This window comes from Crocuta crocuta, unplaced genomic scaffold, assembly GCF_008692635.1.
Source record: "Crocuta crocuta isolate KB4526 unplaced genomic scaffold, BGI_CrCroc_1.0 scaffold54, whole genome shotgun sequence".
In the NCBI taxonomy this organism is placed as follows: Eukaryota; Metazoa; Chordata; class Mammalia; order Carnivora; family Hyaenidae; genus Crocuta; species Crocuta crocuta.
In genome coordinates, this window is record NW_027530356.1 from 2,931,369 (window position 1) to 2,957,971 (window position 26,603).

Below are 26,603 nucleotides of genomic sequence, written 5' to 3' on the forward strand. Positions count from 1 at the left end.
TGTTTCTCAGTTCTGCCTTTTTCCAGTTTCAGATACTATCCTTTTGACCATCTCTTCAAGGATTCACAAAATCCAGATAGACTGGCATTATTTTATTTATTTGGTTTATTTTTTATATTTAAAAATTTTTAATTGCATTTTTAATTCATATTATTTAAAAAATTTTTTTCATATTATTTTAAAATTTAATTCTTTTAATGTTTATTTATTTTTGGAGAGAGAGAGGGAGACAACAAGTAGAGGAGGGGAAGAGAGAAAGGAAGACACAATCCAAGGCAGGCTCGGGGCTCCAAGCTGTCAGCACAGAGCCCAACGCAGGGCTCGAATTCACGAACCATGAGATCATGACCTGAGCCAAAGCTGGACGCTTAACTGACTGAGCCACCCAGGTGCCCCTAAAATTTGATTTTTTATTTTACTTTCTCTACACCTATGCCCTCATGTCTACTGATTCATTAAGAATGATGTCAGGATCTTATTAGAGGGATTAATGGAAAGCCAATGGATGGAAATATTTCAGTCAAGCTTAACAGTGATCCTTTGAGACCATCAGGGATAACATTTGGTCATAGAATTTTGGGGGTAGTGGTGGAAAAAACAGTTTTGTCAAGTCCTGGTGGTGGTATGAAGGGCCTATATAAATCAGTTATAAGTGTATTAGAGTCAGTCAGATATCTGTTGATCTTTTCATATGAAATGCAAGAAAGTGTGTTTTCAGTCTTTTTTTAATGCTCATAGCCATTCCAAAGTAAACTTTTTCTTCAGCACTTTCACATAGTTACGAATCATTGTTTTTTCTTTTTGTTTTCCACTTATCAACAATTTATTTCTTTCAGCCAGACTTGGTCTCTATAGGAAGAGAAATTTTAAGACCATTATTACAAACAATACAGTAATCCCCCATATCCATGGCTTCAGTTACCCTTGGTCAGCTGCAGTCCATAAGCAAGTGTTCCTCAGAAGGTAATAGCTTAATGCTACGTCACAATGCCTACGTCATTCATGTCACTTCACCTCATCACAAGAACAAGGAGGATCAGTACAGGAGATGTTTTGTGAGAGAGAGACCATATTTGCATAACTTATTATAGCATATTATTATAACTGTTCTATTTGATTATTGTTGTTAGTCTCTTACTCTGCCTAACTTATAAATTAGATTTTATCATAGGTGTGTATGTATAGGAAAAAAATAATATGTACAGAGTGCAGTACTATCTGTGGTTTCAGGCATACCCTGGGGGGATGGGTAAGGGATGGGGGGGAACCACTGTATAGTTTAAATGTATTCTAATTTTTTAATGTTAGTTATTTTGTTTAATGATTCTTGATTCATTTTTTTCCATTTTTTCATATGTTTAAAAACACATGTCTCATTATAGTACTCCTTTAAAGAAAAATTTCTTTCCTCCCTGCAAGATCTTCATTAACTATAAAGGGAAAAATAATAACTTTATAATAAAAAACCTGGCAGACATCTCTTTAATCAAATGCTCAATGTTAACATAATCACTGAGAGAAAAAAAATCAACATCTGGTGCCTCTTGACACGTGTCCTGAGAAAAACAGTTTCACTTCTGTGAGAATCATGCCCAAAAAATGCATAAACTGAATCTAATCATGAGGAAACATTAGACAAACACAAATTGAAGGATGTTCTACAAACTCACTGCCCTGTGTTCTCTAAAAATGTCAAAGTTGTAAAAAATAAACTGCTTCAGACTAAGAAGATATGCCAACTGAACACAACGTATGAGTGGGATTTTCTTTTCCTGTGAATAATGTGATGAGAATAATTTGTGAAATTTGAAAAGGTCTGTAGTATTGAATAATTTGTAACTTCCTATTTTTGATAACTGTATTGTGTTTATATGTAATAATCTTATTTTTAAGAAAATAAATAGATGTATATATGTTTACTAATGTATGTGGGGGGGTTTTGGTAAAGGGTATATGGGAATTTTTGGTACTCCTTTTGCAACTTTTCTCTAAGTCTGACATTATGGCAAAAAAAGTTTTAAAAACTTCCTTTTCATTGAAAATTCAGATTCATACATTTTTACCAAGCAGAATATTGGATTTGGGTACTTACTAGAAATACAGAATATACAATCCCTGCCTATGAGTAACTAAAAGCTAAGCAAGCTTTTTTCCTACAGTCTTCTCCAAAAGGTTATCTGACTGTCATAGAAATGTCACAGTCTAAAAAAAGTACCTTTTATATTTGTCAGACAAGGTCTTTATTATGCTTCCTGCGGTAGGGGAAATGAAGCATTATATTACATTAAGTGTGATAGGAAAGCCACAATTCTTTCCTAGTGATTTTTTTTCATTGTGGAGGAAATTGCCTGTTTCCTGCGCATAATATTGAAACATTTTACTCCAACCTCATGCTCTCTTTTCTGTGTCATGGTAGGCAGAAAATTTTCCAAGATTCAGAATCCATGTAGACTTATCCAAAGCTTTATCAAACTTTTATTTAAAGATAATTCAGACTGGTAAACATGGCTCTCCATTTTTTTGTTTAGAGTTCAAACTGTCTTTTTTGTTCATTACTGCTTCTTCCAGTCCATGCAATACCTTTTCTTTTTGTAAAAGCCAGTTTCTTTCATCTTTTCCCCACTGTGTGTTTTCTCTTCGCATTTACTCTCTGCTCTACAGTTTTCCCTAGGACTTTTAAAACAGTCCCCCCTTTCTTAACCAAGGAGTCATCTCCCTCTCCTTCCAAGCTATTTCTACAGGAGGACTTTCCAGTGCCTGGGTGGGTAGGGTTAGCCTGGAGCAGCATCCTCTGCACATCAGGCATTTGAACACACGGATTCCAGAATGCCTGCCTCAGTGTCCCCTCACTCTGTTTTTTTTTTTTCCTCTGAGCAGGACCATCCTTTTGTATGCTGGTGTGCGTGTATGCTGATGTTCTTCAAACGCTATAAAGTTTTCTTTCGCATTGGTTGACTCTTCACCTTCTTCAGTAGTTACCAGCATTAAACCCAGTGGTTTATTTGCCTGTTCCCCTCTTCGGTGTTGTGATGCCCTCGGTACCACTCTTTGTAATAAAAGGTTTTAATAGAATAGCTTTTCATGTTACGACACGTTTGTGTAAAACCCAGGAGCAGAAATTAAAACATCGGTTGCACTAATCGTTGACCTTTCAGTGATTTTTTTAACTTTTCAGAGATTTATTTCTGTATTTTCTTCCAACTGTATGTCCCCTTCTGTGCCCATTTGGAGGAGGAAACAGAAGGAGGTGTTTTCTCTACACCATTTCCCCCTGTTGGATTTGCCATTGCCAATTCTAATACTTCTGAACCCAGAAGACCCAAAAAACACAAAGCCTGCAGCCACACAGTGGGAATTTCACTCTATAGAGCACATTTTGTGAATATTTATCCACTAAAGGGCTGTTCAGTTTCCTGTGCTTCCTGTGCTTATGTGTATGTACGTAGGAGGGAGTATTACTGCTGGGGTGGGGGAAACAGAATTTAGATTCAATTTTTTTTTCCTGGATCTTCACTATGGTCTAAATGTTTGTGTCCCCCCAAATTCCTGTGTTGAAAACCTAATGCCCATGGTGACAGTATTACTTGGCAGGACCTTTGGGAAGTGATTAGGTCATGAGTGTGGAGCCCTCATGAATGGGATTAGTTTCCTTATCCCAGAGGCCCCAAAGAGATAGCTTGTCTCTTCCACCACAGGAATAAGTCTGCAACCCAAAAAAGGGCTCTCACCAACCATGCTGTCACCCTGACCTCAGAATAATAGCCTCCAGAACTGTGAAAATAAATATATATTGTTAATAACGTACCTAGTTGGGTATTTTGTTATAGTTAAAATGCACTAAGATAGTCTCAACAAACGATAATCAGTAATGATTCCCTTTGCCCTAGAAGTACAGAAAGACATTATTTCTGTCTGATCAACTATTGGAAATTATACTGATTGGGGCAGTGGGTAACTTTCTTGTGTACCAAGTGCTACCTAGAAAAAAAGTTAAATGTTTTCTATTAAGAAAGAAATTAAATCCTAAATAAGTCTTTTGTATGTCACAGCTAGTGTTTTGGCAAATAATATGACCACTCCCTTATATCCCTTACAGTGTTTTAGGAATAATTACATTGGTGCCAGTTGGTATTGGCCTAGAGACTACTGATGCTGTTATCAGTGCCAGCTACCAGAAGATAAGCAGTATCCCACAACATTTAGCAGTAAAAAAAAAAAAAAAAAATTCTTTGGAGGTAGAGAAGGAAGAAATCAGGACAGCAAATTCATAAATGCTTTGGGGGAAGTATTTAGGCAAAGTAATGCATCTTAATTATACCCATGATATATGACTTCTAGAATCACTAACTCAATATTCACCTTCATTTGGCAGAACTGTGTAAGTAGTTTCCATTCCAGCATGAATGTGGTCAGTCACATGGCAGTGGAGTAACCAGATTCCAGGGGTTTTTGGAAACATTTCTAGAGTTTGGAATGTCCCAGGGAAAAGGTCGAAGACATCAGACCTATAAACGCCCCTGTGCTTAATTAGAAAAATGACAAATATTATATAATGTGTATTATATGTGAGAGTTCATTCAAGTTATCTTTCATGGGCCATTTCAAGGATATTAGAAAAATGGATGAATCTGTTAAAAAAAAAAAGAAGAAGAATGAGACTCTGTGCGTTTGACACTGCATTTCTATGTCTAATACAAACAGTGAGCTATGTGGTCTTTGTACTCCTGCTAAATGCTTGGAAGTATGGTCCATTTAGTGAGTGTGAAGAAAAGATGGGATGAGAGTGAATTCATCCATTAGGACCACCTGGCATCTCTTACCCTTCAACTCTGTTTGCCTTTTTATCAGAGTACTTAAGTTACCAAAGGGAATTTAGCTGTGGCCTTATTTCATTCCTAATCTCAGATTTGTTGGACCTATTCTAGATTAGCTGGTCTGGGAAACTTTATGCCAAGGAGGGTAATGCAGGGAGAAAAAAAAAGGAGGCCAGCGGAGAAGCCAGAATCAGGGGCAGTTCAGGTAGAATCTAGATTAAACACAGATACTTGGAGAGTATTTCTGCAGGGACAGAACTGAGAGTTCACTAAGAATATATCATCTATGTAAACCAAAGTACATAGAACAAAATGGCCTTTTCTGCAATGCGCTTTGTGGTAGCTTCTGACTTTTCTACATTAACTCAAAAGTAAGAAAAAGAGCTACTAGCTCCTGCTGAAATCAGCACTGGGTGAGAAGTAGAAGTAGCACTGAGATCTAGGGACCAAACAGTTGCTTGACACCAAAATGATCCTCTCGTTCACTTTAGGCCATTTGGATTCAGAAATTAGGACAAGTAAAGATTATAATAAAGTTTTGTCTCCACTCTCTAATCCATCATTATATGAACATTCCTCTCTGCTAAAAATTCTTTTCAAACGCCTTGCCTAGGAATATGTGAGCAAAACTCCATGAAAATCCACTAAAAAATTGTAAATCCAAGGAAAATTCCAATGTATTACTAAGGTTGGTAACAGCAGTTGAAATTGCTGAGTGCCACACTCTGAAAATAATTTTGTTGTCTCGTGAAGGCTCTAACTTTTCATTAGTCTTCCTGAGGAAATAATTTATTTGTATTAAAACATTTTCCAATAGAGCAAGAATAAGGACCGTGGATCACTCCTACCTTGTATCCGAAGCTGTGGCCATGAAAATGTACAGAGTGTAAGTCTATTTCATTGCCCATTCCCATCAGATACCAGTTGACTTCATCTCCCACATGCATTGTGAGGCCTTGTAGGTTCCCGTACACTCTTCCATTAATAGCTGGGGAAAGCACATGACTTTTTATTACCTTTCAGGATGTCTCATTTAAAAAAAAAAATGTTTTTAAAGTTTACTTATGGGGTGCCTGGGTGGCTCAGTCGGTTAAGCATCCAACTTCGGCTCAGGTCATGATCTCATGATTCGTGGGTTCGAGCCCTGCGTCGGGCTCTGTGCTGACAGCTAGCTCAGAGCCTGGAGCCTGCTTTGGATTCTGTATCTCCCTCTCTCTCTGACCCTCCCCTGCTCACGCTGTCTCTCTCTCAGAAATAAAACATTTAAAAAAATTAAAAAATAAAGTTTACTTATTTATTTTGAGAGAGAGAGAATGAGCAGGGGGAGGTGCAGAGAGAGAGCATGACTGAGGATCTGAAAGAGGCTCAGTGCTAACAGCAGAGAGCCCAACGCAGGGCTTGAACTCATGAACCATGAGATCATGACCTTAGCCAGAGTCGGATGCTTAACTGACTGAGCCACACAGGTGCCACTACCTTTCAGGGTATTTTAAATCAACAGCTATTTCACTGAAAATATGATTACTAGGTTAATGTATGGGATCTCTCTGAGGTAATAGGAATTATTTCACTATGAATGAGGAAGTGAATACTTGAAGGTCAATAATGTCACACTGCTCTTCCAGCCTTTATCCTAATTGTGAGTTTAAAAGGGAATGACACTTTGGAATTGGGAGAGAAGTTAATAGATGGTTCTGCAGAGAGTCCTTTTTGCTTTGAATAGAATTCTACTTCGCATATAAAGTGAGACAGAATTGGTTTATTATAAAACAAAACAAATGAATACCCGCTCCAAATCACTTTTATATAAAGAAGAAAAGGCAAAAAATAGGGTTTAAAACAATGTATCATACCATGCATCTTATTGCTTTCTATGAATTCCTCATCATTTTTGTTTACTTTCTCAGGGTGGTCAGAGTATGTTTTGATGTTGTCATCTATATACCAGGATTCATTTTCATCAAAAACAAAAAACAGAAGGGAAAATTCCAGTTTCTTTATGGGACTGAATATTTTCATGTAATGTTTCCGACAAACAATCAGTGGGCCAATTAATCCACTATAGAGATCCTGAAAACAAGCAAAAACTTCAGTCATCCTTGTGACATAGGTCAGCATTTCAGAAAAGTGGGACCGCAGGAATTTAGAAGGACTGACTTAAGTAGTAGACTTGGCCTAATGTGGTGTTGTCAGGTCAGTCACTTCCTACTTGCAGCTAAACTGGACGAATGGTGAGCAGTAGATCGGATGGGTGATGCTGAAGTAACAGAAGTGTGTGCAGAGGCCAAATACTGGCTCAGCTAATCAGCAAGATGTATGTATGTATTTAAATTTAAAAGAATCCCAAATAAACAGTTCTGATTTGCCTGTTTCATCCTGCAAACACTGTGCCAGTGTCTAAATAACCAGAGATAATCAAACACAGCGCCTGCCCTCCAGGAGCTCAGTCTAGTAGGGAAAATAGAGGCTAGAAGAAATGAACCACTTGTGATAGAGGTACAAGAAGTACTAATGAAAATGGAGGAAGACGACCATGATTGACTTAAATCTATGGGAAGTTTGATTTGCCTGGATGTCAGGAATTACAGATTAGGTCTGGAAGGGCCTCTGAGCTGTAACATGTTCAGGATTTTAGATTTTATCTTATGGGTCATAGGTAGCCATTGGAAATTGAACATTGGAATGACAATATATTTGCATTTTAGACCAGTCATCCAAATGATGGAGTGAAGGAGGGATTGAAGGAGGAAGAAGCTAGAGCCTGGAAGACCATTGTAGTAGTTAATCAAATGATAAGGACTTGATCTATGGAGACAGAAAGAATAGACTGAATTATATGTAGGTGGATGAATCACTTGGGTGAGCCAGGTGGAAGAATTAGACACTTGCTGCCCAACATTCTAGCTTGAACAAATGAGTAGATTTGTAACTCATGATGTTACTAATTGCAACAGGAAACTACAAGAAGAGGTAGAGAAGGATATCAATTCCATTTTAGAGATGTTGTGTTTCCGGTTCCCTGGGGGACATGCTGGTGGAGATGTTCAGTAGGCTGGTGTACAGACAGGTCTGGAACTCAGGAGAGAGATTTGGACTCAAAATTTAATTCTACAAAAGAATCTTGGAACCAGTTCTGTTTTGCAGTGATTGAGTGGTTTGTTGGCTTTGAAATATTTAATCAAATAGCCTTAATCGTGCAGGATTGACTCCTGAGATGAGCATTTTTTTATTACCATGCAGTAGTAGAGCTCTGAAATCACATACCTCAGTTCTTTGAGCTTAATGTGTTCTTATATCAAAAGGAAAATAAAATACTGTATTGATTAATACTTGATTCTGCATTACCCATAATCAGCAGTCATGGAGTTTATATAGTTATAACTGTATCCTTAAAAAGAAACAAACCAAAAAATGAAACCAAAGTAAATTGTAGAGCAGCTTACTTTGCTGGGATTTTAAGATGGAACTGGGTCACAGGAAAAGTGTAATCTCATTTTCCTTCAACTGTGTGACTATTTGGGATATTTGTACAAAACACAGATGACCTAAATTTTACCTTAACTTGATCCACCGTTGAATAGTAAGCCCATGGAATACAAGCAGAATCCTCTATTCCAGCTCCAGATCGTTGTGGTATTTTCCATATGTATGTGTGAGTTTCACCTAAATTAATCAAGTGTTAATGTATCTGGTTTTATATGCTATATATTTGATATAGATAGATAATTAAATCTTGAAAACCAGTGACCTAGAAACTGGAAGTGTCAAGGTAATTAGTTTAAAAAGCAGTGGCATTCAATTATTTTCAGGACAATTTAAAACAAATTTGAGGGAACTTTGTAACAGATCTTTTTTTTTTTTTTTTTAGCTTGAAGTATGTTTCTGTAAAACACTGGTTTCAACTGTAAAGTGATTTCCCCCAGTGTGAGCCCCTTCCCCAAGACCTTTCTGCGTTTGTATCTGGACTACCCTGTCTAATTCCTTCGGCTTCACCACGGCCTTCCTTTTCTCCTTTTTCAGTATCATCCCTAGTGATTCCACAGTTTCTGGTGAGGAGCCATTAGAAATCATGATCTCATGGGTTGCTAACCTCCTCTTTGGTCTGTCCATTCTGTCATACATATGATACACTGCTCTGTCACAGCTCCGTCACATACAGGACACCACCACACCTTGGACCTTGACACTCTGAAAATAGCCAGTTACTCTACCCTCCCAGTTGCCATGGCCTTTACCCTCTTCCATTTGCTCTGGGCTCTTCTCCAGGCTGATGTCCACTTTCAGTCACCTCAGGGCTTCCTGTTCAACTGCTCACCAGACCCTGACTTTCAGCTGTGGCCACCCCTGTCCACTCCATTTATACAGACCTCACCATTACATATTCATGCTGGCAGACTTTAATTAGCCAGAGTCTGACAAGCCTTTTCTAGGGAATCAAGCAGGACAGGAGGGATGGTCTTGAAGGATGTGGTAGACTCTTCCCATTTTCCTCAAGCCCCCCCCCATCCAACCTGCCCCTACATCCTCACCCTTTTTCTAAGCAGATCATTTCATTGACAATATAAAGCATACATTCACCACCTGATATATCATCTCTTCATCTATGCTCTTATTCTCATAAGCTGAAAAATAATATTTCCTTCTCTTCTCCATTCCCCAACCTGCTCTGCCACCTGTGGTAGATGCCCAAAACCTTGGCATTGTCCTTGACTCCTCCTTCCCTAACAAGCTCTAATGCCCACTCTTTCAGCAGGGGCTGTGAGCATCACCTTTAAAATTGAACCAGAACATGACAACTAACTGCTTCAGCTGCTTCCACTCTGGTCCATGACTACTGCAATAGCCTTCTAAGTGATCCTTGATTCTGCCCTTTTCCTTTGCAGTCACTTGCGTACACATCAGCCACAAGAGGCCTTTACAAGGTATTCATCAGATCATTACTCTGACTCAAATCTTCACATGGTTAATAGTATAAAATCTAAGTCCTAACCATGGCCTCTGAGGTTCCCCATCCTCCTACTGCATCTGGCCCCCTGCCCTCCCTGGATCTCATCATCTCACATTCTGTCCCCTGTTTGCTCTGTTCTGGCCTCTGGCCTCCTTGCTGTTCCTCAGACACACTAAGCCCTTTCCCAACTCACAACTGGAGTACCCTTCCCCTATAACTCCCTGTGGCTCATTACTTACCATTTAGGTGTCTACACCAGTGGCGCCTCCTCAAAGGAGCCCTCCTGACCACCCTACCTAAAATAGCACCCTTGTTACTCTCTCTCATCTGCTTTAATTTTTAGCACTTTTGACAGCTTGGTATTATGTATACATTTTATTGTTTATTTCTTCTGGAAGAGTGTGAGAGTAACAGGGAAGGGCTTTTTATTTCCATTCCCCAAAGTTGACTTGAGTAACTTTATAGAATAATTCATTTTTTCTCACTCATTTTTTCTCATTTGACATATTTGGGAACTGCTACATTACTAAGAAATGGCACTTTCCAAGAAAGCCAACTTTACAACAAATAGAAGAAAAATACGGTTTCTTTTTTGGGTTTTTTGTTGTTGTTGTTGTTGTTTTTAAATGTTTTATTTATTTCTAGGAGACAGAGAGAGAGAGACAGCGTGAGCAGGGTAGGGTCAGAGAGAGAGGGAGTCACAGACTGAAACAGGCTCCAGGCTCTGAGCTGGCAGTCAGCACAGAGCCCGACGCGGGGCTCAAACCTACGAACCGTGAGATCATGACCTAAGCGAAAGTCGGACGCTTAACCGACTAAGCCACCCAGGTGCCCCGAAAAATACGGTTTTTAATTAAAGGAAAAACACACATGTATTTAATCTGTTTTCGCTTTTACACTGGGTTAAAGTTATTGAGTTCCTAGTACATGCCTGAAATTGGGCTAGAACTGAAGGCTTTAAAATGTCACATGGCAGTCTCTGCCCTTAGGATCCCGCTTTCAGATACAGGCATGGAAACATTCAACTACACACAGGGCAGTGATTGCTGTCTGGGCACGGAGAGATCATCTCTGCTGACTCAACCTGGAGTATTTGTAGTTGCCCAGTACCCTCAGATGTTTTCCTCACATTTCTCCTGTGGATCTTTCCTTTCACTCCTTCCTTCCTTCCTTTCCTTCCTTCCTTCCTCCCTCTGTCTCTCCCTCCTTCCTTCCCTCCTTCCCTTCTTTCTTTTTCTCCTCCCTCCCTCCTGCTTCTTCCCTTCCCTTCATCTCCCCTCTCCCTCTCCTCTCCTCTCGCATGCATGGAAGCATACACACAGACACACCTCTCTGTATGCCCTCTTAACCACCTCCTTCACTTCCTCAAGACACTCATTTGGAAGGAACGCCTCTCTGATAACAGTCATTTGTGGAAAGCCTGTAAAGTCTATTAAAATGCATAAAATGCAATCCCCCACTCCCATGAGTACCTGGTAAAGTTGGAGTAACTGTAGAATCCTCTGTTTTCACCCCATGAGCATGTATTGAGTAAGGCCTTGTGGCCATATTTTTAAAGATAATTTCAACTTTGTCTCCAACATTTGCATGAAGTTGTGGACCTGGCAAGAGCAAAAAAGAAGAGTGATTTATATACTTGTCAAATTGGAGGTTCTAACTCAGTAACAGAAGCAAAGATCAGATAGCTTTATTAGCATTAAGCCCAGAACCTGTGTCTCCCCCACCCCACTCCCCCACCCCACACTGCTGTGGCTTCATACTTTACTACTGTCGGCTTTACATCTGGCCTCAGACAATGCAGAATAAAAACACTAGTAATGACTGCCTCTATAGATGGAAACCAGGGATGCATTGCTCATCAAGAGTCCCTAGTGGAAGTTTTGGCCTGACAGTCCCCTGCAGGACAATGGCCTAACCCCCATGAGTCAGCTGTGACCCTACCCTGGCCAGGAGTCATTGTGCAGCACTTGCTCTCATTTCTTAGCAGTTGGACTTCCAGACCTTCCTGAGTGTGAATTGATGACAGTACTGCATTTAGAAGGGTGAGTGGGGCTACCCCTCCCATTTCCACCCCCTCTCTAGCCAATCTTAGCTTGTCTCCTGCTTAGAGAATTTCTGTGCCCCAGCAACAATGCCATTCCCCTTGTCTTATTCCAGGGTCTGAGGTTCACCAAGCCCCAGGGTACTCTGTCAGTATGGAAATACAGGGGTGTTGGAAGTGCTGTCCCCTATACTTGATGGTTTTCAAGAAAATTCCCAAGACCAGTGTTGGTCAAGTTCTTAGAAATTCTCTGTTAAAATGATTCCTGAAAAAAAGAAGGCAACTTTTCCCATGACTTGTGTGCGGTAACACTTTTTTCTTTATTTCCTTGTCTATATGTATTTTTTTCCTTGGCGTTAATCACTTACATGACAATTTTAAAGTAAATAGCTATGACTTGGGGGCGAGGAGAGGGGTGGAATAACAGGGAAAATTAGGTAGAGATTTTCATTAGAAAATAATTTTTAGGAATTTCACAACTATAGCCATCAATTCAATGACCACCTAATACATATTATTTCATTAATATATGGGGTAATACATTGTGAGAGAAATAAACAATAGTTTTATTATGTCATATTCCTTAGTGAGTATAGTATCCTCATTTTTATTGCATAAATTTTACTTTTATTTGAATACCTTTGATCTATGAACTGGGGACTTAAACCCAGGGACATGTATTTTCATGCACATAGCATCACATTGCTACCCAACCCCCGATGATAGGCATACCTAGAATTCCCAGATGTTCTTCGTTAGCCTTTCTCTCCACTGGAACACTGAACGTGCTGTCGGTGTATTGCCGATACACAACTTTCTTGTATTTTGAGCCTATGAAAAATTCTTCCTTATCTAAAAATGCATTTGAAACACTTAAACAAAACACACACAACTGAGGTTAGTATGTGTCTTAATGAAAGTAGAAGTTGAGTTTTAAATCTTGAATATAGTTTTTATTTAAGTAATTATGCTAATTTTTAATATCACTCTCCCATTCCAATATGAAAGAATAATTTAGAAATAGATAGGGGTGCACTAAAAAAGAGAACTACGGTTGAATTTCCCTGATGAACATGGATGCAAAAGTCCTCAACAAGATACTAGTCAACAGGATCCAACCATACATTAAAAGAATTATTCATCACAATGAAGTGGGATTTATACCTGAGATGTAGGGCTGGTTCAATATCAAAATAATCAATGTGATTCATCACATCAATAAAAGAAAGGAGAACCACATGATCCTCTCAATACAAGCAGAGAAAGCATTTGACAAAATACAGCATCCTTCCTTGATAAAAACCCTCAAGAAAGTAGGGATAGAAGGATCATACCTCAAGATCATAAAAGCCATATATGAAGGACCCACCGTTAATATCATCCTCAATGGTGAAAAACTGAGAGCTTTCTCTCTAAGGTCAGGAACAGGACAGGGATGTCCACTCTCACTACTGTTATTCAACATAGTATTGGAAGTCTTAGTCTCAGCAGTCAGACAACACATAGGAATAAAAGGTATTATAATCAGCAAGGAGGAGGTCAAACCTTCATTCTTCACAGATGACATGATATACTATATAGAAAACCCAAGATTTCACCAAAAAGCTGCTAGAACTGATCCATGAATTCAGCTAGAACTGATACAATGCATAGAAATCAGTTGCATTATTATACACCAATAATGAAGCAACAGACAGAGAAATCAAGTAATCGATCCCACTTACAATTGCACTAAAACCCATAAAATATCTAGAAATAAGCATAACCAGAGAGGTGGAAAATCTATTCACTGAAAACTAGAGAAAGCTTATGAAAGAAATTGAAAAAGACACCAAAAAAATGGAAAAATATTCCATCGTCCTGGTTTGGAAGAACAAACAATGTTAAAATGTCGATACTACTCAAAGCAATCTACATATTCAATGCAATAGCTATCAAAATAACACCAGCATTCTTAACACAGAGCTAGGACAAATAATCCTAAAATTTGTATGGAACCAGAGAAGACCCTGAATACCGAAAGCAATCCTGAAAAAGAAAACCAAAGCTGGAGGCATCACACTCCCGGACTTCAAGATGTAGTACAAGCTGTTATAATCAAGACAGTATGGTACTGGCACAAAAACAGACACTCAGATCAATGGAACAGAATAGATAACCCAGAAATGGACTCATACACATATGGCCAACCAATCTTTGACAAAGCAGAAAAGAATATCCAAGGAATAAAGGCAGTCTCTTTAGCAAATGGTGCTGGGAAAACTAGACAGTGACATGCAGAAAAATGGACCACTTTCTTACACCATACACAAAACTAAACTCAAAATGGATGAAAAACCTAAATGTAGGACACGAAGCCATCAAAATCCTCAAGGAGAAAGCAGGCAAAAACCTCTCTGACCTTGGCCATAACAACTTCTTACTCAACACACTTCCAGAGGCAAGGGAAACAAAAGCAAAATGAACTATTGGGACCACTTCAAAACAAAAAGCTTCTGCACAATGAAGGAAACAATCAGCAGTACTAAAAGGCAATCAATGGAATGGGAGAAGAAATGTACAAATGGCATATCATATAAAAGGGTAGTATTCAAAATCTATAAAGAACTTATCAAACTCAACACCCAAAGACAAATAATCCAGTGAAGAAATGGGCAAAAAACAGAATAGACACTTCTCCAAAGAAGACATCCAGATGGCCAACCGACATATGAAAAAATGCTCAACATCACTCATCATCAGGGAAATATAATTCAAAACCACAATGAGATACCATCTCAGAATGACTAACAACTCAGGCAATAACAGATGTTGGTGAGGATGTGGAGAAAGAGGATCTCTTTTGCACGGCTGGTGGGAATGCAAACTGGTACAGCCACTCTGGAAAACAGTATAGAGATTCCTCAAAAATTAAAAATTGAACTACCCTACAACCCAGCAGTTGCACTACTAGGTATTTACCTAAGGGATACAGATGTGCTGTTTCAAAGGGGCACATGCACCCCAATGTTTATAGCAGTGCTATCAACAATAGCCAAAGGATGAAAAGAGCCCAAATGTCCATCGACGGATGAATGGATAAAGAAGATGTGGTATGTATGTATGTACATATGTATGTATACACACACACACATATACATACACATGCATATATATATGCACACACATATATATACTCAGCAATCATAAAGAATGAAATCTTGCTATTTGCAACTATGTGGATAAAACTAGAGGGTATTATGCTAAGCAAAATTAGTCAGAGAAAGACAAATATCATAGGACTTCACTCATATAAGTAATTTAAGATACTAAACAGATGAACATAAGGGAATGGAAGCAAAAAGAATACAAAAATAGGGAGAGGGACAAAACACAAGAGACTCTTAAATACAGAGAACAAAGTGAGGGTTGCTGAAGGGGTTTTGGATTGGTGAATGGGCTGAATGGGCAAACAGCATTAAGGAAGACACTTGTTTGGATGAGCTCTGGCTATTATACATAGGGGATGAATCGCTGGAATATATTCCTGAAATCATTGTTGCATTAGATGCTAACTAACTTGGATGTAAATTAAAAAATAAATGAATTAATTAAAAAAATAAATAAGTAGGGGTGATAGAAAGGGAGTGGAGCCATCTGAGTACTGGCCTTGACTCTGCCATAAGATAACAACCTCCAGCTAGTTATTGCCTGTCGGAGCCTCAGTTTCTTCACCCCTAAAATGAGGTATGAGATGAGACGATCTCTAAAGTTTCTCTACAGCTTTAAAATTCTGTGCCCAGATTTCATAATGAAGTGTTATCTCATTACTTTCATCTGGTTTATAAGAACTGAAATGGCCCAGTGTTTCCAGCCACTTCCTTTACCTAACATTTTCATTGACTCCTCAGGGCTCCTGTAGCCTTTTGACTATTTTACCCCCATCACTTGAAATAACCTTTTATTCCTTTACACTGCATATCATATTCCCCACTGCCATCAAACTAACCAGCTAAACTTTGCTTAGCTACGGGCTACCAGTCATGTTTGTGCACTCCAGATCTGAACACATGCCCGTCCCCATCTCTCAAATCACTTCCATGAAAGGTTAGTGCATGGAGTGTGAGGTGATAGAGGGAAAAGTGATTAGAAAAGTCTAAAAGAAGTGTCAAATGTTAGTACTCTCAATGTAGTTTCTGAAGCTCCAATAATGATCCTTTACTTACATTTATTCACAATGAACATATTTTTTACACCCATAATGTACATGTTATTGGTGGTCTTGAACCATATTTTCCCTATGAGTTCTTGGAGGACAGAGACCATGTCTACTATACCGTCCTCAAGAATTTAAAATATTCTTAAAATAGCTTTAAGAATGTAAAATAACTGATTACTGGACTAATAAGGAAATCTTTCTTACCAGCCATTTGCTGGTAAGGAAAATAATATTTTAGCTTTGAGTTTAGGCATTGATTTTTGTTTAAGTTTGAAAGCCAATAGCAAGATATGGGCGCATACATATAAGAAGAAATCCCATAGAAAAGAAAGATGACAATAAAGAAGTAAGATAGATGCAGATTTTCCTGAGATAAAATTCCAAGAACAGAAATTGATAAGGAATGGATCAAGGGAAGCATTTTGTTACTGCTTTGTTGTTATTATTTAATGCAACTATTTGTTTTTCTACGGTTGAGCATAATTCTTAATTCTCTGAAAGAGAAAACTAAAAAAAGAAAAATTGGGAATCAGAATCTGGAGAATTACTTTTGTTCTTGTAAGTGGTGCAGTTCCTTTTCCCATTCCCTGCTTGGAGAATAGTCCCACTCCATCTCCACTGCTGCGATGTAGTACTTCCGCTGTCCCATGAAGGAGCTTGGGTGGTCCACCTGTTGCTTGCATGTGTTCACAGTGTATTTTTGCTTCATGCCTCCCGTGTAGTGATCAGTTGTTAGGCACTCAACGTCAAATGTCCCTGGAATGGTATATAAGAGAGCATGTCACTCCATTGTTCTGCACTTTCTATGGCTCCTCAACTCACCCAGAATCAACACCCAAGTCCTCAGGGTGCCCTTGGTTAGATGATCACATCACCTACCACTCACTCTGCTCCAGTCACAGGGGCCTCTTTGCTATTCTTAGAACACGTCAAGTATGAGCCTGCCTCAGGGTCTTTGTACTTTCTGTTTCCTCTGCCTGGAATAATACTCCCCAAAATATCCGCATAGCTCATGTCCTCACTTCATTCAAGCTTCTCTTTAACTGTCAGAAAGTTTTTACTCACCTTCCCCCGTCAGTCACCAGCCTCTTTCTCTGCCCTATTTTTCTTTATAGGACTTATAACCACTTGATTGCATATATATATATATGCTTGTTGTCCATCTCACTGCATTAGAATTTCCACTTCACAAGAATAGACACTTTTATTTCTTTTCTTCACTGTCGTATTTATACTTAATGAATAAAGGAAGAGGTGACATTGGACTTGTCTTACACTGTAGTGGCATATAATGAACAAAATAAAGCTTGAAACAAGTTAGTGTGTTTCACATTTTGATTAAAGTTCTTTCTTTTTTGTTTTACTCGTTCAGAACCAGGCCTGAAGATATCTCTGAATTCTCATGGCTATAGTTCTAGTACAGGACACTCAATGGCAAACAACCAACGAGCCAACACAACATGTATGCTACAGAGAGATGACAAAAAGTTTAACTGCAGAGCTGTTATGGAAATCATCCCCTTTTTAGTTGGATTTGGCAGCTATCGTTAAAAGCACCATAACGTAAAAAGAGAACACCTCAAGGAGTCTACTGTGTGGAAATGGGAGAAACTACAGTCTACTCATCATTTATCACACACACACACCCAACAAGCAGGAAATGGACCATCTGGCCCATACATTGCTAATAGTGGCTCAGAAGTGCTCTTCACGGGAAGGCACTTGGGAGGCTTAGGAAAGGAATGAGTTCATCACCCAACATAGGGTTGAAAACCAAAATGACATGAATCGATTCCATAGAGACTTGTCTTGACTCAAGAAATTCACCTTGAGTATCAGGCTGCATGAAGAGTGTAAGACTTGTTTGAGGGAAGAGGTTTGCTGTGTCTCTTCTTTCTCCTTTAGACAGATACGTGTTTCCTGTAAAGTAAATCCCGTGTACATCGGCTTCATTTCCAGCACTGAATAAGTACCACACGACGGACTCTTCTTTGCACATACTGAGACCAGGCTGATTCCCATACATGAATCCATTCATGGCTGTAAAAGTTGGGAAATAATATTGGGAAAGTGTTTTAACTTGCATCACACTACATAATGATCTCTCAGATTTTCCTGAGCCAACTCTGTTTATTTAATTTTGGAAAGACCCATTCATGCCTGCCCACTTCTTTATGTATCTGGAGTGTCTCTGCAACTCCTTGCTAGACCCAGCACTCCTAGAGCAGTCCCTGGCTGGAAGGAGAAGAGCTGAACACAGGGTCCTGGAAGTTTTGCACTGCGCTTCCCCACTAACTTCCCCACTAACCACTTCTTAGTCCTCTCAAGGATCCTATCAGATAAAACTCAGTGTATGAATAATTATAGCCATTCCTGGGCAAGGTAGACTGGGAATGTGTTTGCTGCTCTAGGATGGAAAATTCTCTGATTCATCTTGAATAACAGGGAAGAGTAATTGCAGAAGTTTTCTCTCACTGCTATTACTAGTAGATGATATTTTCAACTCCTCCAAAATGTAAAATTGCAAACTCAAAAGCAGTATCTTAATGATTATAAATAGTACTGATTCAAAAAACAACATCAGTTTGTAACACAACTTTGCATTTGTTCCTTCTAACTGCAGTGATTTTCACATGTAGTCCATTAGCAGTGTGGGCATTCTGAACAATTAGCTCACTGTCTAAACCTCTAGAACTACATTGGGAGCTAAAAAGAAAATCTGATGCTAGATTTCAATTAAATAAAAATTTCTGGAGGTTGCTCTGAGTGTTTACAAAAATGGTTTTAACAATTTTGAAAAACTCCCAGGGAATTCTAATTTATAGTCACTGGTAAGAATCATTAAATCTCCTTGCCAAGAGAGATTGTATCTTTCTTCGTACTGAATAATAAAATGAGGCTGTTGTTATTAAGCCACAGATAAGAAAAGCATCTAATCCAGTAATTCTCAAATTTAAGCATATATCATAATGATGGAGAGGGTTTGTTAAATAGATTACTGGCCACACCCATAAAGTTTCTGTTTCAGTAGGTAGGAGTTGGGGCCCAAGAATTTGCACTTCTAACAAGCATCACCTTGGGTGATGCTGAAGCTGCTGATCCAAGGGCTACATTTTAAGGATCATGCATCTGATTGATAGATTTTCTATGTTTCATTATTCTAAATCAAACAAAATGAGGAATAATTCACTGATAACTTATATATCAACAGTACCCTCAGAGTTGTATTTAATCATTTATTTAAAATTAACCAATGGGCAAAGCTATGAGCATTTTGATTTCGTTAAAAGCACTCCATGAACTGTATTGAAATAACTTAATATTGGTGGATGATGCATACTTACAGTGCATCTTATTAGATTCCTGAAAGTCTCCATCGTCCTTATGCACCAGATGAGGTGCAGTTGTAAACATTCTAATATTATCATCTAGGAGTAAACTTTCATTCTCATCAAACACTGTGGGAAATAAATAGAACTCCTTGTCTACATCTTTCTGTAAATTGAGATAAGAACAATGAGGTGAAGATAGGATAAATGAAGCAGAAAGACTTGCATGTACACAATACTGATTCTACACAAATTCATCACAGGACATAAAAGAAGTTTCCATTCTTCTTTGTAGATGGGGCTCATGAAAGAGTCCAGCTGACCACCAGAATTTTCATCACCATTTACGCAGTGTTTTGGTTCAACATGATATGTCTTTCTGTGCACCTAAGAGTTCTGACTCCTCTCATCTTCCTGCCAACTTTGCTCATACCAAGTAAACATACTAAAAATGATTATTAAAATACGGGGAGTATTGGCCTGTGCCAGAAGTTAGGGAAAATGCCATCCACGCCATGAAAACCTGAAGAATTTCTGTAAGGCAGAGCAGGGGAAGCAGATAGAGGGAGGAATCATCTTCAGCAGAGAAATACCCTGTCAAATGAGCTGGAAGAGGAATTCACACAATCTCAGTCATCTGAACAAACATTCTCACTTCCTCTCCCCCTGTCCCCGGTGAAAAATAAGCAAGCAGAAATGCTATCTGGTCTGTGGAATGTCCCAGTTGTTAAGAAGGCAATTAGTCTAAGAAATCAAAGCATATGAGCCCCTGAAAACAAGATACTCCCTCAAAGAAAACTTTACAGATGATTGCATGTCTTTTTTCTGAGATCCTTTTTTTTCAGATAAAAAACATGATTATCAAATTTTTTAAATCCAACTAAAGCAGAAACTTGAAGGTTAGATCCTACATAAAAGGGAATCAATGATGGAGATAATTTTAAGAAAGCGCCCATGAATCAGAACAAAAAGATTCAAAGACATATATATATATGTGATATACATATATATGATATATATATGACATATATACATGATTTCAGAAAGAGAGACATTATAAAGGAGGAAAATGTAATGATAATAAACAATAGTGGAAATGTTTACTACCATAAAAGGAAAAGATGAGAATATTCAGATTAAAAAGCTTCACTGAAAACAAGGCCAAAGTAGTCATAGAGATCTATGCTTTAAAATATTCTGGCAAAATTTCTGAACTTTAGGCATAGACAAATTTCTATAATAATTCATTTTAAAAGTGTTACACAAACATTGGATGTCTCTAGTACAATAAATGTCAGGAGGAGATGGAGAAGCATTTATGTTTTTGAGAGAAAAAGATTATGATACAAAAATTCTATATCTGGGAAAGAACAACAAAAGTATATTCTCGGGTCTCCGTCAGTTGAGTGACCCATTCTTGATTTCAGCTAGGGTCATGATCCTAGGGTCCTGCGATTATGCTCTGGGTTGGTTTCCATGCTGAGTATGGAGCCTGCCTGAGATGCATTCTCTCTCTCTCTCTCTCTCTCTGCTCCTCCCCACGTTTTCTCACTAAACTAGAATTTTAAAAAATATTAAAAGCACATTCTCACATATGTAAGGATTCCAGTTGAGGACTGCTATGATCACTTGAATTCTGATCTACAGAAAAAACTTTAGGGGCATGCGGGTGCCTCAGTCAGTTAGGCGTCTGACTTCAGATCATGATCTCATGGTTCATGGGTTCAAGACTTGCGGAGGGCTGTGTGCTGACAGCTAAGAGCCTGGATCCTGCTTTAGATTCTGTGTCTCCCTCTGTATCTGCCCCTTCCCCACTAGAGCTCTGTCTCTCAAAAATGAATAAATGTTTAAAAAAAAGAAAGAAAAGAAAAAAGAAAAGGAAAAGAAACAGAAGGGAAAGGAAAAGAAAAGAAAAGAAAAGAAAAGAAAAGAAAAGAAAAGAAAAGAAAAGAAAAGAAAACTTTCACTGAAAAGTTTATAGGTCATGTTTTCTGGTCATAATGAAACCAAACTAAAAAATACTAATAAAAGCACAAAAAGTTAACGAAATTAAAAAGATCACATTTGATCAAAATAACTCTTAGAGGAAAGAGGAAGCAAAAATGAGTTACTAAATATTTAATAAGCAATATCCATGACAACAAGGCATAATGTATGGAATATAACTAAACATGTAAACTGAGAGTCTGAAATGCTTTTGAAGTAAAACCAAATAAAAATAAATGTTTGTGAATATCTTAAAATTTTCAAGAAATAAAATGGGAAAAGAAGAAAGGAATTAATAAAGGCAAAAGCAGAAATGTTTAATAAATTACAGCACAATTTAAAATCATTAAACCTAAAAATGTATTCTCTGAAAAAACTAATAAAATATACAAATATCTGGCATGTCTAATAAAAAATTGAGAGACAACCCAAACATACCACATCAGTAATGAGAAAAAATTATAACCATATATATGGGAGAAGGAAAAAGATCATTACATATAATAAACATGATAAGCTGACTTAGAACAGGTACCTGAATAGACCAATATCCCTGGATCAAATGAAAATGTGATTAAAACATAAACAAAACAAAACAAAACAAATCCTAACTACTTCTTTCTAGAAGTCACACAGTCAAAATAATTTTATAGATAATTTCTTTCAAATCTAAGGAGCAGGTAATTCCTATTTATTTAAACAGTTTCAAAATACTAAAAACATGGGAATATTCCCAAATTATTTAATTAAGATAGTATGACCATGATATAATAACTAAGAAAGCACACAAAATCTAAAATAATGTCATTTACAGCTTACATGAGAAATTCTAAATAAAATAGTATCAAATTTATTACAGAAATATACTGAAAAAAAATTAAAAACCATAGTGCTCAAATAATGTTTTCTCCAAGAAGTAGAAGACTGGTTCGATATTAGGAAGTCTTTAATGTAGTTGGACATGCTTAAAGGGCACAGAAAAAAAAAGATATATAATAATTTCAAGGAAATCTAAAAACTTTTTTAATAAAATTAGAAATTTTGGCCCTAGCTATTCCCTCTGCTTTCCCCCTAGATCTTTGCAAGTCTACCTCCTTGAAATTTAGATCTCCTACTTCAAATATTACATCCACCTTCTCTAACCTAGGATTTCTGTTCACTATCACATTACCCTAAATAGAAATTTCATGGCCATGGATAGGAAGACTGCCAAGTTGCCAGTTCTTCCCGATTTGATCTATAAATTCAATTCAATACTAATAAAAATACCATAAAATTATTTGTAGATATTAAAGTGATTCTAAAGTTTATATGGAGAGGCAAAAGACCCAAAATAGCCAACACAATATTGAAGAAGAACAAAGTTGAAAGACTGATATAGCCCAATTTCAAAACTTTCTATAGTAATCAAGACAGTGTGACACTGAGGCACCTGGGTGGTTCAGTTGGTTAAGTGTCTTGACTCTTGACTTTGGCTCAGGTCATGATCTCATGGTTCATGAGATCATGCCCCACATTAAGCCCCATGTTGAGCCCCATTTTGTGCTATGCACTGACAGTGTGGAGCCTGCTTGGAATTTTCTCTCTCCTTCTCTCTCTTGTCCTCCTCAGCTTGCACATGACTGCTTTCTCTCTCTCTCTCTCACACACACAAAATAAATAAATAAACATTTAAAAAATGTGGCAATTGGCAAAAGAATAGAATAATAAATCAGACTAGTAGATTCACATAGTCAACTGATCTCTAACAAAGGAGCAAAGGCAATAGAAACAACGATAGTCTTTTGAAGAAATGGTGATGTAACAAATGGACCTCTACATGCTAAAAAATAAATCTAGACACAGATCTTATACTCTTCACAAAACTTAACTCAAAATGGATCACAGATCTAAACGTAAAAGGCAAAATCATAAAGCTCCTAAAAGATAGCATAGGAGAAAACCTAGATGACCTTGGCTGTGGCTTTTTAGATACAGCATCAAAGGCATAATCTATAAAAGAAATAATTGATAAATCAGACTTCATTAAAATTACAATTTATGCTCTATAGAAGATAATTAAAATAGAAACAAGAAAATAAGCCACAGACTAGAAGATAATATTTGCAGAAGACACATCTCATAAAGAACTGTTAGCTAAAATATCAAAGAACTTTAAAAACTCAACATTAAGAACACAAACAACTCAATTAACCAATAGGCAAAACCCCTTATAGACACCTCACCAAAGAAGATACACAGATGGAAAATTAGGATATGAAAAGATGCTCTACTTCATGTATCATTAAGGAAATGCAGATTAAAACAATGGAACATCACCACACACCTATCAGAATGACCAAAATCTGGAACACTGACAACACCAAATACTGGCAAATATATGAAACAGCAGGAACTCCCATTCATTTCCACCAGGAATACAAAATGGGACAGCCATTCTGGAAGACAATTTGGTGGTCTCTTACAAAACTCAATACACTTTTACCATATGATCCAGTAATTGGGCTCTTTGGTATTTACCCAAAGGGGCTAAAAACTTATGTCTACACAAAAACCTGCATGTGAGTGTTTATGGCAACTGTTATCATAATTGCCAAAACTTGGAAGTAGCCAAGACGTTCTTCAGTAGGTGAATGAATAAATAATCTGTGGTACATCCACACAGTGGACTATTACTCAGCACTGAAAAGAAATGAGCTATTAAGCCATGAAAATACTTGGAGGAAATTTAAATGTGTCTTACCAAGTGAAAGAGGCCAATTTGAAAAGGCAATATACTGTATGATTTCAACTACACAACATTCTGGAAAAATGTAAAACTATAAAGACATTAAAAAGAACAGTGGTTACCAGGGGTTGGGGATTGGGAGTAAGAGCTAAATAGGGAGGACACAGGGTTTTTAGGGCAGTGAAAATAGTCCATATGATATTGTAGTGGTGGATACTTGTCCTTATCGATTTGTCCACACCCATAGAATGTAAACACCAAGAGTGAACCCTAATGTAAACTTTGGACTTTGGATGATAACAATGTGTCGATGTAGGTTCATCGATTGTAACACATGGACCACTCTATTGGAAATGTTGATATTGGGGGAGGCTGTAGCTATGGGGGTGGGTAGGGAATATGTGGGAAATCTCTGCATTTATTCTTTTTTTAAATTTATTTGAGAGAGAGAGAGTGTGTGTGTGTATGTGTGTGGGGCGGGGCANAGTGCAGAGTCTCCCACAGGGATCATGACCTGAGTCAAAATCAAGAGTCAGATATTCAACTGACTGAGCCACTCAGGTGTCCCTCTGTACTTTATTCTTAATTTTACTATTAACCTTAAAGTGTTCTAAAAAATTGGTTCTACAAGCAAGATGGCAGAACAGCATGGAAGTTCTTTTTGCATCTCTCGCCCCTGACATGCACCCAGATCAATACTAAACCATCCTGCACACCTAGAAAAATGATTTGAGAATTAACACAACAATCTGCACAACCCTAACCACAGAACTTGACAGGTACATGCGCAGAGAGGTGAACCGGTAAGAGAGAAGCCACAGAGGTCAGGGAGCTGTTTTTGTTACTGGAGAGAGGATGGAGATGGGGGAGAGTATGGGAAAAGTACCCCCGCCCAAAAGCAGCTGGAGAGAGTGGAAAAGTGGAAACAGCCGCAGGAACTGAACAAAAAAGGAGAAAAGGAGAAAGGAGAGGGTTTAAATTCCATTGAGACTCTGTAAACAGGGGGAGTGCAGAGTCTGAAACTCTGCAGCTTAACACCTGGTGGACCTCTAGCGAGAAGGGTGAATCTCCAAGAGCAGAGAGTGAGGTCCTTGGGGTTCTTGGGCCACATGGGGAGTGGTGGTTCCCCTGCTGGAAGGACATTTGATAGAGGCTGTGTGGCCTCTCCATGGGCAAAGGTCTCAGTGGAGCCTAGAGAACAATCACATTCACTGGTGCTGAAACAAGGATATTAAGGGGGAAACCTGGCACCAGAATTGTTTTGTGATTTTCCATAATTTCTGAAACGCTACTGCTACAAGATCACGCAAACTTTTCCAGCTGCAGTCTCTGGGCACTGGCAGCAGCACAGTCTCACGAATGTGGGGGTGGGCAGGCGTCTGGCCACTGTTCAGTCAGACCCTTCCCCAGAGGATCTGAACGGGACAAAGCCACAGTCCCTCAGAAGTAAGGAGTTAGGAAACAGCCCCATTAGAGACAAAACTCAAGGTGCCACCTGGCAGCTTGACAGCTTGGCCATGGACAGTACAGAAGCAGGGAGTGGAAGGAAGTAGAAGACAAAGGAGGGGTGCTTAGTTGCTGGTTGGAGGAGAGCACAGAGTTCCAATACTAAAGTCTGGGTAGCTGGTAACACCATTTTCACTCCTCCTACATATGCACAGACCCATCTACAAGAGCCCCAACAATCCACCCCAGTAAGCTAAGCAGCGCCATCTAGTGCAGAACAGAACCATTACACTAAACCTTGCCCAACTGTGCCAACAGAGCTCTTGACAAACACAAGACTCTCTGCCTGCTTAGTTTACAGACTATAAAGTTCTTCAAAGCTTGACTTCTATAGGAAACCAGATGTAATTTCAATTATATTTCATTCCGTTCACTGGTCCTCTTATTCAATAATTTTTCTTTTTCATTTCTTATTCTTGAATACAGAAAGAAAAAACATTTATTTTTATTTTCCTACTTTTATTAAAAATATTTTTCTTTAATTTGTCCTATATTTTTTACCTTTTTGTAAATTTTTAAATTCTATTTTACCTCCCACATTTCATTTTATTCTATTTTATTGTATCCATTTATTAAAATTTTCAAGCGTTTTCCTTTTCTTTCTTTTTTCTCTTTTTTTCTTTTATTATCTTTCCTTTTTTTCTCTAACCTATCAAGCTTCTTTCAACAACCAGATCAAAATACACCTAGGATCTAGCATCCTTTATTTGATTTCTTTGTGTTGTTTTTAATTTTTTAACTTTGATTTTTTTAACTTTATTTAACTTTATTAATTCCTTTTCTTCCTTCATAATGATGAAATGAAGGAATCCATCCCAAAAGAAACAACAGGAAGAAATGACAGCCAGTGACTTAACACAGATATAAGCAAGATGTCTGAACCAGAATTTAGAATCACGATAATAAGAATATAAGCTGGCGTTGAAAATAGATTAGAATCCCCTTCTTCAATCCCTTTATGCAGAGATAAAACAAGTAAAAACTATTCAGGATGAAATGAAAAATGCTTTAACTGAGCTGCAGTCTCAAGTGGATGCCACAGTGGCAAAAATG

The 26,603-nt window shown here is 38.0% G+C and overlaps 1 protein-coding gene across 3 annotated transcripts in view; it reads right to left on the reverse strand.

The window, feature by feature from the left end:
* The window catches only part of CP (ceruloplasmin), a 64,900-nt gene that overhangs the window by 10,859 nt on the left and 27,438 nt on the right, over nucleotides 1-26,603 (reverse strand). For 2 of the 3 annotated variants that reach the window (XM_077765880.1, XM_077765877.1), the window contains 9 exons: nucleotides 19,346-19,496; nucleotides 17,829-18,041; nucleotides 16,550-16,757; nucleotides 12,536-12,675; nucleotides 11,235-11,363; nucleotides 8,371-8,477; nucleotides 6,668-6,884; nucleotides 5,663-5,802; nucleotides 4,360-4,522 (listed from right to left, as the gene is read on the reverse strand). In XM_077765880.1, coding sequence (XP_077622006.1) covers nucleotides 4,360-4,522; nucleotides 5,663-5,802; nucleotides 6,668-6,884; nucleotides 8,371-8,477; nucleotides 11,235-11,363; nucleotides 12,536-12,675; nucleotides 16,550-16,757; nucleotides 17,829-18,041; nucleotides 19,346-19,496 — 1,468 coding nt within the window. Of the gene's footprint in view, nucleotides 1-173; nucleotides 850-4,359; nucleotides 4,523-5,662; nucleotides 5,803-6,667; nucleotides 6,885-8,370; nucleotides 8,478-11,234; nucleotides 11,364-12,535; nucleotides 12,676-16,549; nucleotides 16,758-17,828; nucleotides 18,042-19,345; nucleotides 19,497-26,603 lie in introns of those variants that run through there. The other variant, XM_077765878.1, reaches the window with a different exon arrangement.